Source organism: Typopeltis vanoorti, chromosome 14 (genome assembly GCF_054136105.1).
Source record: "Typopeltis vanoorti isolate ZY-2024b chromosome 14, IOZ_Tvanoo_1.0, whole genome shotgun sequence".
In the NCBI taxonomy this organism is placed as follows: Eukaryota; Metazoa; Arthropoda; class Arachnida; order Uropygi; family Thelyphonidae; genus Typopeltis; species Typopeltis vanoorti.
This window is the reverse complement of record NC_143562.1, coordinates 97,191,244-97,204,762: the sequence shown is the minus strand read 5'-3', so window position 1 is coordinate 97,204,762 and position 13,519 is coordinate 97,191,244. Positions and strand designations below refer to the sequence as shown.

At 36.1% G+C, this 13,519-nt stretch overlaps 1 protein-coding gene across 1 annotated transcript in view; it reads right to left on the bottom strand.

Moving 5' to 3' along the window:
* LOC150099792 (alpha-2-macroglobulin-P-like) overlaps nt 1–13,519 on the bottom strand; it is a 524,250-nt gene that overhangs the window by 315,399 nt on the left and 195,332 nt on the right. The window contains exon 12 of the mRNA XM_090403491.1: nt 11,193–11,393. Coding sequence (XP_090259617.1) covers nt 11,193–11,393 — 201 coding nt within the window. The remainder of the gene's footprint in view (nt 1–11,192; nt 11,394–13,519) is intronic.

Below are 13,519 nucleotides of genomic sequence, written 5' to 3'. Positions count from 1 at the left end.
GTTGTTTCAGAGCAGCACAGAGGTAGAAGGTATGAAAGAGAAGGATGAAAAGTTGGTTTGGTATGTTTGGAGATGGACCATGAACAAATAAATACTGGCCAGCAGCTCTTCGTGTGTTTATGGATTTGAGAGAAAATGGAGGAAAGGTGTCATCAGAACAGCCCATAAAATATCTGTAGAAGAACCATAGAGCAGAAACAGTACATCTGTGAGACAGTTGCTGGAATGAGTTTGTGAGAAGGTTACTTAAAAAAAACAAATCATCCTTTTCTGGACAACAAAGCATTTTTTGATAGCAAACCATATTCACCCTATCTTACAATACTATTATGCTAAAAGAAGCTAGAGATGCCAGTCAGACCAAGAAGGGATATCTGATCTTTCATGAAGATCTGGGTATTATCAAAGGTGAGAGGAGATGAAGTGCAGGCTTGCAGAAGACTTGCTGATATGCTGTCAAGTACAATTTATTAATTGTACTTGACAAGAAATTATAATCTCATTTAATATTTCATCCAAATGTAAGTGAACAATCATAACACATGAAGTATTTTCACAACTAGGCTACTTATATATGGAGACTGCTGACTTCAGATCACCTGCCTTAATATCTCATACTATAATGCAAAGCACACTTTCTTTTGGACATGTTTTATATATATATATAGGGTGATCAAAACTTAAGTATCCCTGTTTAAGGACTTGTGGAGCACCATCCAGTGATCCAAATGCTGTGAAACTTTGCAGGAAAACATTGTGCATCATATAGAAGTAATATCTGAGAAGAAAAAAAAAAATAGTTTCAAAATTCACCACCAACCAAGGGCATTGTAAATACCAAATGAATGGAATTTGAATATCATAACTCAGCAGGTGCCAAGGGACACCCTTGGAAGTTACAAAAGAAAGTAGTGAGTAAAAGGGTAAGAAATAAGTTTCTTTTGCATGGAGACTGGTAGGAGCATTGAATGAATTGCCTGAGAGGGTGGTGAAAGTGCAAATGGTGAATTAATTTTAGGAGTAGTATGATAGACTTTGTATTGACTAGTGTTGACCTCCCACAGTGTATCTTATGACTCAATGGAGGTCAAGAAAATAATAATAATAATAAATTTTGATCATAAATATATATGTTGTTTAAATAAATCATGTATATATGTGGGTGTGTAGGATATTTGTATTAAAGTTCAGATATCTCACAAGCTAAAAAAATAAATGAATTGAATTTACAGTTAAAAAGTTAGTAGTATGGAATTAGTTTATAAAAGTAGTTAGTTAAATATTTGATTCTTTTTTATGTTGCAAGCAAGATATTTTGAAATGTTATTATTTTTGATTACTGAAGCCTGGCCTAGATGTAATTTAAATGTATTTAAATTAGATATTAGAGCTGAACTGTAATTTTGTATGAGATGTCAAGTGTTGAAATGTTTGTATCAACAGAAACATTGGTTACAAAATATATCAATAACGAGGGATGCAAAAGTTATCGTAATTAACATTGTCTGAATAATAATGAACTTACCTTAGTGCATAAAATATTGTGAAATGAAGAATTGTTATAAGTTCCTTTACTGTCATTTTTAAATTATAATTAAATAAAATTTCCTATACTATTAGAAACATTTGTATTGTTGTTTCAAGTATGGTGCCTAAATCAGTAATGGTAGGGCACAATAGTGGATTGGAGTGGATTTCCAAGCAAATGCAGGAGTGAAAATAATGCTGCTAAGTGTTCAGCTGTCTGAGTGTAAAAGAGGAACACAAAAGAATAAAAACTGTGGAGTTTCTGTGTCTTCAATATGTGACAACTGAGCAGAAATTTGAAGAAGAGTTGAGGCTGTACGGAAGAAGACAGAGAGAGGAAAAATAGTGTGCGTATTGCCTAGGTATGATAATGATGAACTGAGCAGAAGAGCGGTGATATTGAATGGCATAATAGCGAGAATGTGTGACAAGAGAGGACTGGTATATGTGGATGCGTGGAGTGCGTTTGAGGAAAGAGAGGAATTGTATGCGAGAGACCGCTTACGTTTGAATGAGGAAGGATGTAGGCATCTGGAGAGATTGCTGTTCTGAACGAGTCAGTGTGTCCCAGGGAGGATGATAGCAGGGGTGGCCTCTTGTGGAAATGGATACTTGGGAGAAGGGAGACGATGTCAGGTAGCACTGAGCCCAGTGGAGTCTAGAAGGGATAATGCTGGGTATAGAAACAATGGCATTTATATGTTTTATACTAATGCCAGGAGTATCCGGAATAAGGGAGAGGAATTGGTGGCGCAGATAGCATCAGCCTGGCCAAAAATTATTGGGATCACTGAGATGTGGTTGACAGAGGGGATATAATAACAGGAATAGAAGTCGCTGGGTATAGCATTTTTCGTCAGGATAGGAGGGGAAAGCGTGGTGGTGGGGTACTGCTTATGATAAGTGATGACCTATGTCCTCTAAGAGTGGAGGCTTTGGAAGGAAGTGAGACAAATGATTTTGAGAGCATATGGTGTGAGGTAGAGGTGTGTGTGAGGTGTGAGATATTTAGTGGGGTGTTGCTACAGACCCAGGAGCACAGAGAATGGGGACCAGGAGATGTTTAGACAGTTAAGTTTGGCAAGTGCAAGAAGAATGATTGTTATGGGGGATTTTAACCATAGTAGTATAAATCGAAGAGAGGAAGATGCATGTAGCAATAGGGGAATGGAATTTCTAGAATTCTTGAGGGACAAATGTCTTAGGCAACATGTAACAGAGGGAACAAGAGGTTCAAGAGTTTTGGATTTGGTTATCGCATCAGAAGAGTTGATAATAACTCATATATGACATCTCTCCCACCAGTTGGAGAGAGTGACCATATGGTTTTGACTTGGAAAATGAATAGACATGCAGGAGTTTCAAAGAGATGGGAACTTATGTGGAGAGATTGCTTAGACGTCAACTTCGGGAAGTTTCATGGAGGGAGGAATTTGAAGGCCGGGATATCATTAGTGTGTGGGAAATTGTGAAAGAATATTTGTTAGCAGCAATGGTAAGTTGTATACCACAAGTGAAGAAGAGGACACAATTTGGAGTAAAGTGGATGACGATCAATATTAAACAGGAATTGCATGCGAAAAAGAGGCTATGGAAGAGATATAAGGAGACAGGTGAAGAGAAGATGCATGAAGAATATAAGACACAGGCCAGAAGAGTGACTAGTGTGGTACGGAAAGCGAAACTGGAATATGAGAGGAGGTTGACCCTAAGATCCAAAGAAAATCCTAGGGAATTTTTTAGCTATGTGGCCAGTAGGAGGAGAAATGACTGTGGAAGAATGATATTGTGGGATAAAAATGGGAATAGAGTGACTGATGCAGAGGACATAGTGGAATTGTTCAATGAACACTTTATTGGAGTATTTCATTCTAGAGGAGTCAGTGTTAATGCTAGAGGGATAGGGCTGGTTCGAGGTTTAGAGGTACAGGAGGAGAGTGTGTTTCAGATACTGAGTACTCTGGATGTCAGTAAAGCTTTGGGACTGGATGGTATTTCACAATGAGTTTTGAGAGAATGTGCCAGGGAACTAACAGTGCCTTTAACCTGGCTTTTCAATGAAAGTCTGGCTTCTGCAAAGGTGCCCAGGGAATGGAAAGAAGGTAAGATAGTGCCATTGCATAAGGGTGGTAACAGACTGGAAGTGTCTAATTATAGGCCAGTCTGTGTGTCATCAGTTGTTGTTAAGATCTTGGAGAAAGTAGTGAGGGACCGTATACAACATTGGGCAGATGAGGGTAATGTTATCTGTGAGAGACAACATGGATTTGTGAAAGGGCTCTCTTGTTTTAGCAATATGCTAGCCTTTTATAATAAAGTTACAAGAACATTAGATGAGGGAAAGGCATATACTGCAATTTTCTTAGACTTAGCAAAGGCATTTGACAGGATGCGACATGATAAGCTGATATTTAAGTTGCAGCACATAGGTCTGGATGTCAGATTGGTCAACTGGATTCAGGATTGGCTGTCTGATAGGTATCAGAGAGTTGTGTATGGTGGAGCAGTTTCAAGGAGGCAGATGTTACAAGTGGGGTTCCACAGGGCTCAGTACTAGGACCTATATTGTTTAACCTTTATATCAATGACATTGCCAGTGGATTGCAAGGGGATATTCATTTGTTTGCAGATGATACGAAGCTAGGAAGGATTATTAATAATAGTGCAGATGTGGTAGCCCTGCAAGAGGATTTGAATAAGCTAGATAGATGGGTAAATGAATGGGGGTTTCAATTTAATGCAGCAAAATGTAAGGGCTTGAGGTTTGGGAAACATCGATGGGATGCAGCATACTCTATGGGAGGAGTTATGCTGGAGGAAGTAGAGGAGACAAGAGATCTGGGGTTGATGATTGATAGAAACCTGAAGTTTAAGGGACATATTGCAAAGGTGGTGAAGGTAACACAGAGGATTGCTGCAATTATGAGAAGGACACTGACCTGCAGAGATAAGAGGGTTATCATTCTGTTGTATAAGTGTCTGATCAGACCACATTTGGACTATTGTTCTCAGATTTGGTCTCCAGGATTTGAAGGGGTTAAATTAACTGTGGAAGGATACAAAGATGGATGACAAAGATGGTTTCAGGACTGTACAAGGATAGTTACGAGGATTGGCTGAGGGAATGTGGACTGCAGAGTTTGGTGGATAGAAGAAGGAGAGGTGATATGATTGAGACTTTTAAACTGTTGAGAGGTGGTTACAGGGTTGACACTGGGGAGTTATTTTGCTTGGTTGAACAGCGGGAAGGAGTGATGACAAGAGGCCATCCCTGGAAGTTACGAAAGGAAACTGTGAGCAAGAGGGTGAGGAGTGGTTTCTTTGTGTGGAGGGTGGTTGAACTGTGGAATGCATTGCCTGATGGAGTGGTGAGAGCGAGAACGGTCAATGAGTTTAAGGAGTGGTATGATATACTTTGTGTTTCTTAGGGGGGATCTCTCCTCGATGAGTCTTGACAGACTTTATGTTCTTAGGAAGGACCTCCCACGATGAGTCTTTTGACTCCATGGAGGCCTGAATAATAATAATAATAATAATAAAATGGAAGGCTGAGGAAGGATACACTTGTATAAAGATATATGTGTGAAGTTTTCAGTAATCATTCATCCACATAGGATTTATTTCAGTTAGAAATGAAAGAAACTTTATCACTCTCTAGTTCATGTAGAAATGAGCCCAGTAAAATTTGTTTACTTAGGATTCTCAGTCTTAAAAGTTAATTGAAGTTGCTGATTTGGTTTTAGATATTTCTTCAGAAGCTTTCATATAGAAGGCAAAGTTGTTCTGAATTGTTTTTAGCAGTTTAGTTGGTGAAGTATTCTGATAATTTCATATAGAAAGTGAATTCATCCTAAAGATATGGATGCTTTTAGCAATTTAGTAAGTGGAATTTGCTGTTGCTTCAATATATATATAAATTGAATGAAGTTAATAAAGTGTCTTGGATGAAGACAAGATGTGATTTTGTTCAGTGTTTCTAGATTTAGGATGCAGGAAGAATTTGTTTGTTATGTTGCCTGTTACACAATAGTGAATAGAGCAGTTACACAATATGTGTTAGTCTTTCTCCTGTGTGAACTCAAGAAGGAATGAAAGTTCTATAGGAGGAAAGAGACTAAAGTTCCAGAAGTTTTAATCATATAGAATAATAACTGTTAGCTTATGAAAACTGAAGGAATGCTATGTAAGCTAGAGTTTTCTCATGTTTGAAATTGTGATGTGAAGAATGTATTGTTGCTTATGTAGTTAAGTAGTTAATTTGATGTTGTATGTATTTGTGTTTTTTTGTAAATTAAAGATTTTTATTTTGGTTAAAAATAATTTGAAGACCATCTCTTAATGGATTTAATAAGTTTAAAAGGTTATTAAGATTAACATAGAGGTTAAGATGTTTATATGAGATCCTTCACACAATTGCCTTAATGTCCCATAATGCATAGCACACTTCCTTTCAAATGTGTATATTGGTATTCATAATGGGAAGGGTCACTACCCAGACTTGTTCTGACCTTTAGTGAGGTCTCAGTGGGAGCTAGACTGATGGAGATAATGAAAGTTAAATCAATACATATATTTTTCATATACAAATATCATAATGATGAATGAACATATTATAAAAATAATCTGGATTAGAGATAAGTTGTTTTTTTTTTCGTTTTTTTTCTGGTTTAAAAAGTAAATTATACTAGACAAATTATATTCCCATTTTAATCCTTTACCCAAGCATGAGCAAACAAGTTTGCACATACTTTATTCATAAACTAGCAATCCATGTCCAAAAGAAAGAATACTGTGCATTATGGATACTGAGACCATTGATGTCAAGTCAACTGCTTCTATTACAAGTAGCCAAGTGATGAAGATACTTCACATGTAACTTTTGCTTGCGCAGATGTGGGTAAAGGTTTAAAAACAAACATATAATTTATTGCCTAGTATAATTTACTTTCAAACCAAGTGAAAAAATACTAAATTATTATCAATAATAGGTCAAATGTCTACTACAGCTGATCACTTTCCTCTGCAAATAGTGTTGTTCATTATCTTAAAGCTGCAGCCCAAAAATTTTAAGAAACTTTTATTTAGAGGATGAAGATAGCCACTGCATTCAGTCACAGATATCACTCAAATGCTAGTGTAAACATTTGAGTGATGACATGTGAATATGAAAAGCAACTGAGAACCAAGCTAACTGAACAAGAGAAGCAAGATATGATTTTATTTTAACTGATGATGTGTGTAGTGTCATTATCTTTACTAAGATGATTACGAGAATATACATTCATGTGATGGAAAATAAATACCATGAATAAACAATAAGAGGTATTGTTGATGAAACTGGAATAGGCATGCAATTACAGCAAAATTTCTAACAATAATTTTTATTTCTCACTTAAGACAATACTGATGATAATGAAAACTTGAGGAAAGTTGTGACATGAATGGCATGTGGTGGAGAATGGGATTTTACTAGAGTCAGCAAACAAAGGTCCATAGCATCAGCATTAATTAAATAACAAAATTATGGGCCATTATATAACTTCGGACATAAACTAAAATCTGTTACCAACTTCAAAGTATACAGTATAAGATTAAAAAAATTTCAAAAAAATGCTCATGTTATTTTAAACAAAAGTATAAAAATTTCATGCGTAAAGTGGATATTAGATCCAGCATTATTTCAAAGCCAAATGTAGAAACTATGAAAGGTTCGTAAGGTAAGTTGACTAGAGAGCTTATGGGAATACACTCCCTGACATTCATTGCCTTAGTGTGAACTACTCAAAAGACATAGGTGCAACCCAAGCATCTATATATTCGCCTTTTATTAGTAAATTTTGATGAGGTTTCACTGACCTGACAGCTGTTTCGAACTGGTTGGTTCTCTTCAGAGACCAGAAACCTTAAGAGAGCAAAAACTCTCATTGCTAAGGAACTCAAAATTCAGTGCTAAGGAACTCAAAATGTCAACAAAATGTATTTTTCATAAACAAACTCTCAGTCAGTGGGTAAAAGTATTAGTAAAATAAAGAGACAAAAGGCTTCATAAAACCTTGCTTAATGCAAAATCAATAAGCACAATAATCAATTAGAGTGATTGAGGGAAATGATATTTCCCACTTTAAGTGAATGATTAATCAGTTAGCATAATTTTTTTACATTATGCAAAATTTTTTGTCACCAATCTGTAGCGAGTGGCAGCACTTGTCAATGTAGCAGCCAGTGGGCAGTGTCAGTGCTGCAGGTGGTGGCTGGCAACACTCACCAGTTAACTCAAAGCTATCATTGCAAGTGCACATGAAAACTGTTCCCTTGCTTAATCACTTTTCCTTCATTTTGCTTTAATTTAGATGCCTATAAGGATTTATTATATTCAACCTCTAATATGGAAAAGAGAAAGACTGATAAAGAAAGCGGCAATAATAAAAAAAGGATAAAAGTAATTATGTTAGAGGAAAAGCTGGAAGGCATTAAGAGACATGAACGGCATATAAAGAAGCATGCATATGAAGAAGATAAGGAGTGCAAACAAGAAGAGAATGTTATGACTAAGAAACTAACTGAAAAGAACTTGAGCTAGTTTTTAATCACATTGAGCATGCTAAGGAATTTTTGTTTGATGCTGATCCTGATATGAAATGAAGTTTCGAAGTCCACCGAAATCTTGATAAAGTGATCGCCAGCTGTCACAAATTGCATGACAAGATGAAAAAGTCAAGCACTATTCAAACATCTTTACTTAATTTTTTTGTAAATAAGTAGCTCAATCAAATGTTTAGACTAGTGGTCACCAAAGTGGTTGATATCGACCCCAGGGGTCGATATAACATTGTTAGGGGTCGATTTGGGCTCAGGGGTCGACAGAAAAATATAAGACATCAATCTATGGGTAATATTTAATTCGGTTAACTTGGATTACCTCCATCCTGAATGACAATGCAATTAAGAGTGAATCGTGGGAACAGTGACATGAATAGGACCTGTAAGATGGAGAAAGGTCATGAAAATAGTTATGGAAGCCAATCAAGTAGGCCAAAATAACGTATTTACCAATAAACAGATCTCAGTGGTTCCCGCCCAGCAACGAAGCACACCCTTCACATTGACAATGTTAGTAAATTGTATACTAAGTTAATAAAAGTGTTCCTTACATATATTTTCATATATGTAAGGAAGATTGTATTATTTTTATTTTGTTATCTAAATTAAATTTTATATTTTATATATTATTTATCCCTCCTATCAAATATGTAATGTTAAGAAGGACGTCAAAAACAAAAATGTATCCCCTTGACGTTAAGCCAATATAATAATATATACTATATTATACATACAATAAACACTGTAACTATAAAATAAACAATCTAAAAACTCACATAAGCATCTTTTTTGCTTGTCCTGTTATAATTACATAATAGTAAAATAGAGGGGTCGATAAAAAGTCAAGAAACTCTTGAAGGGATTGACGGTCAAAGAAGTATGGCGACCCCTGGTTTAGACATTAAATAAAAATCTTTGATTTTTATTAACTTTGATGATTTCATCCTCTAATACAGCTTATAATTTTTTTTCAAATTTACAGTAACTGATAGATGAATTATAATTATTCCTATTGTTATTGTATTCACTTAACGCGATTTCACTTATCACGCATTAATTGATGGATTAATTAATCGCATTAAGTGGGGTTTTCCTGTATTTGCTTTTTATTAGTCCATTCTGATAAGGTCTCACTGGCCTGACAGCTGATTCAAACTCTCTTATGGTTTCTGCCTGTTCTTTAAAGAGAATCAACCAGTTCTAAACAGTTGTCAGGCCAGTGAAACCTTATCTAAATGGACTAAGAAAAGGCAAATATATAGAATTGAAGCCTTTTGGCTCTTTATTTTAGAAATTATAATTGGAAGTTTTTTCACCTGGTTATACTATAAATTAAAGATACCAAGAAATTATATACTTGGTTTAATCCTTTATCCAAGTGTAAGCAAACAAAGTTTGCGTCTGTGTTTTCAAGACTGGGACAACTCGTATAAGGAAGCTAAGACTTCACATCACTTGCCTTAGTATTCCATAATGCATGGCATTTTACATGTCCACAAAGAGATGTGATTTGCATTATGAGATACTAAGGCAAGTGATGTGAAGTCTTAGCTTCCTTATACAAGTTGCCCAGTCCTGAAAGTACTTCAGGCACAACCTTTGTTTGCTTACACTTGGATAAAGGATTAAACCAAGTATATAATTATTTGGTGTCTTTAATTTATAGTATAACCAAGTGGAAAAACTTTCAACAACTTTCTCTAATCCAGAGTAATTTAATAATAAGGGGGGTGACACCTTTTGGCAACTCGTATATGAAAATATGACTTCTGCATTACTTCAACCTTAGTGTTGCCACCTCTGCATCTGGTTCGCACTGAAGAGACCACATTAAAGGTTTAAATGTTCGAGGTAATGACCCTTCCCATAATGCATAGCATTATACGTGTCTGCAAGGAGACGTGCTTTGCGTTATGGGGTTCTAAGGCAAGTGATGTCAAGTCTTAGCTTCCTTATACGAGTTGCCCCAGTCCTGATAACACTTCAGGCACAAACTTTGTTTGCTTACACTTGGATAAAGGATTAACCCAAGTATATAATTTCTTGGTATCCTTAATTTATTTTGTAATTACTTTTATGCTCTGAATGAGAATTTACCTACAAAAAATACATTTTGAGTTCCTGAGTACTGAATGAGAGTTTTGGCTCTCCTAAGGTTTTTGCCTGGTCTCCGAAGAGAACTAACCAGTTCGAAACAGCTGTCAGTCCAGTGAAATCTTATCAAAATGGACTAATAAAAGGTGAATATATAGATGCTTGGGTTGCACCTATGTCTTTTGAGTAGTTCACACTAAGGGAGTGAATGCCAGGGAGTGTATTCTCATAAGCTCTCTGGTCAACTTACCTTACAAACCTTTCATAGTTTCTACATTTGGCTTTGAAATAATGCTGGATCTAATATCCACTTTGCGCATGAAATTTTTATACTTTTTTTTTAAATAGCATGCATTTTTCAAATTTTTTTTAATCTTATATACTTTGAAGTTAGTAACAGATTTTCAGTTTATGTCCAAAGTTACATAATGGCACTAATAATTTAGTTATTTAATTTATGCTGATGCTATGGACCTTTGTTTGCTGACACTAGTAAAATCCTATTCTTCACCGCATGCCATGTCATGTCACAATCTTCCTCAAGTTTTCATTATCATCAGTAGTCCACATTAAGGCAACTTGTGAATGCCAGGAATGTATTCCCATAAGCTCTCTGGTCAACTTACCTTATGAAACTTTCATAGTTTCTACATTCAGCTTTGGAACAATGCTGGATCTAATATCCACTTTGCTTATGTATTATCGCATCACCAAAGTGAAGCCTTTTGGCTCTTTATTTTAGTATAAAAATTTGTTTATACTTGAGACAAAAATAAGGTACAATTTTTATTCCTTTAGTAGCTTAAATTTATTCTTATTTGGCATTGAATGAGCATAAATATCTGATAGCATCTTTAGCAGAAAATATGTTTCTGGAAAGAATAAAAATGGTTACTGCAGAATTCTGCTAATAATTTTAATCAGAATAATTATTATTTCTGGAACTAAGTGTACTATAAGATAATTCTTACCTGAAAAAAGAAAATTTGTGATTTGTTCAGATCACTTGTTGTGTACTTCACTTTTACTTTGTTTAACTGGTCACACTTGAGTTCAAAATTTGTTGATTCAATCTGAATGAAACTACCAGAAGGAGAATACCACTGTGATAATATCATATCTAGTGAATTTTGCTGCAGTCTTGCATCTTCAGTATAACTAAGAATGCTGATCTAAAGTAAATTAGTAGTAATGAAACAAAAACTGATAAAAAAATAGTATGAAATAGTCATTTCAGATAAGTACATGTTACATTTTCCATTTAACATATGTATACTAAATGCACTATTGCCATTATTTTATTATTATATAACTTCCAAGGAAGACAGCCAAATATTGTCAGGAGAATCTTTCATGTGCCATATATATATATATATATATATATATCACTCTTACTACTTCTTGCCAGCCTGGTTAGCATATCAGCTCTCAATCCAAAAGGCTGCAGGTTTGAATCCAGACAAGGGCATGGATGTTTGTGATTGTCTGTGAAAATACTGGTGGTGAAGGCAGGCGGTAGATGCAGTTGGTGTAGATAATGATGGATGGGCTGAGTGGTGGAAAGAGAGAGTTGTAGAGTAGGTGCCCTCCCTCAATGATGTAAGTTTGAATTAACATAAGTCTGGGACTGCCTGTATATAAAGGCATTCCCTGACTTATTTATTATTATTATTGTTATTATTATTCAGCCCCCCCCCCCATAGTCAAAAGACTCATCGTGGGAAGTCTTTTCTAGAAAACACAAAATCTATCATACCACTAGTTGAATTTACTGACCATTCATGATCTCACCACTCTTTCACGCAATGCATTCCATGGTTCAACCATTCTCCATGCAAAGAAACTACTCCTCACAGCTTCCTTTCATAACTTCCAGGGATGGCCCCTTGTACTTGCTCCACCAAGTGAAAGAACTTCCCAGTGTCAACCCAACCCTCCTCAAATCTGCCAAACTCTACGGTACACATTAACTTAGCCAATCCTCATAACTAACATTGTACACTCCTGACACCATCTTTGTTATCCACCTCTGTACCCTTTCCACAGTTAATTTATCTCCCTTAAAATCCTGGGGGCCAAATTTGAGAACAATAGTCCGCGTGAGGTCTGATCAGGACTTTATGCAATGGAATGACAACTCATCTCTGCAGGTCAGTGTCCATCTCAGTACTGCAGCAATCCTCTGAGTTACCTTCACCACCTTTGCAATATGTTCCCTGAATTTCAGGTTTCTATCAATCAGCACACACAGATCTCTTCTCCCCCCCTACTTCCTCCAGTATACAACCTCACATCGATGTATCCCAAACTTGAAGACATTTTGCTGCATTAAACTGATACTCCCATTCATCTGACCATCTTCCCAGTTTATTCAAATCCTCTTGCAGGGCTGCCTCATCTGCAAACAACTGAATATCCCCCCCCCCTGCAATCCATTGACATAAAGGTTAAACAATACAGGTTCCACTACTAATTCCTGTGGGATCACACATGTAACTTTCTGCCTCCTTGATATTGTACCACCATACACGACTCTCTGATACCTATCAGATAGCCAATCCTGAATCTAGTTGACTAAACTGGCATCTAAACCCATGTGCTGCAACTGAAATATCAGCTGATCATGTGGCACCATATCAAATGCCTTTGCAAAATCCAAAAAAATGGCAGAATATGCCTTTCCTCATCAACCACTCTTGTCATGTTATTATAAAAGGCAGTCATATTACTAAAGCAAGGGTTCCCCTTAACAAATCCATGTTTACTCTCACAGTTAACATTACACCCATCTGCCCAATGCAGTATATGGTCTCTCACTAATTTCCCCAAGATCTTAACAACTGCTGATGACACACAAACTAGTCTATAATTTGACACTTCCAGTCTGCTACCTTATGCAATGGCACTATCCTACCTTCCATCCATTCCTTGGGTACTTTTCCCATAGCAAAACTTTCATTGAAAAGCCAGGTCAAAGAGTTGTCAGTTCTTTAGCACATTCTCTGAAAACCTGTGGCAAAATTCCATCCAGTCCCATAACTTTATTGACATCCAGAGTACTCAGTATTTGAAATACAATCTCCTCTTGCACCTCTAAACCTTGAACTTGCCCCATTCCTCTAGTATTAAAACCTACTTCTCAAACCTACTTCTCCAGAATGAAACACTCCAATAAAGTGTTCATTGAAGAAATTCACTATGTCCTCTGCATCAGTCACTCTATTCCCATTTTTATCCCACAATGTCATTACTGGCCACATAGCTAAAAAATTACCTAGGATTTTCTTTAGATCTTAGG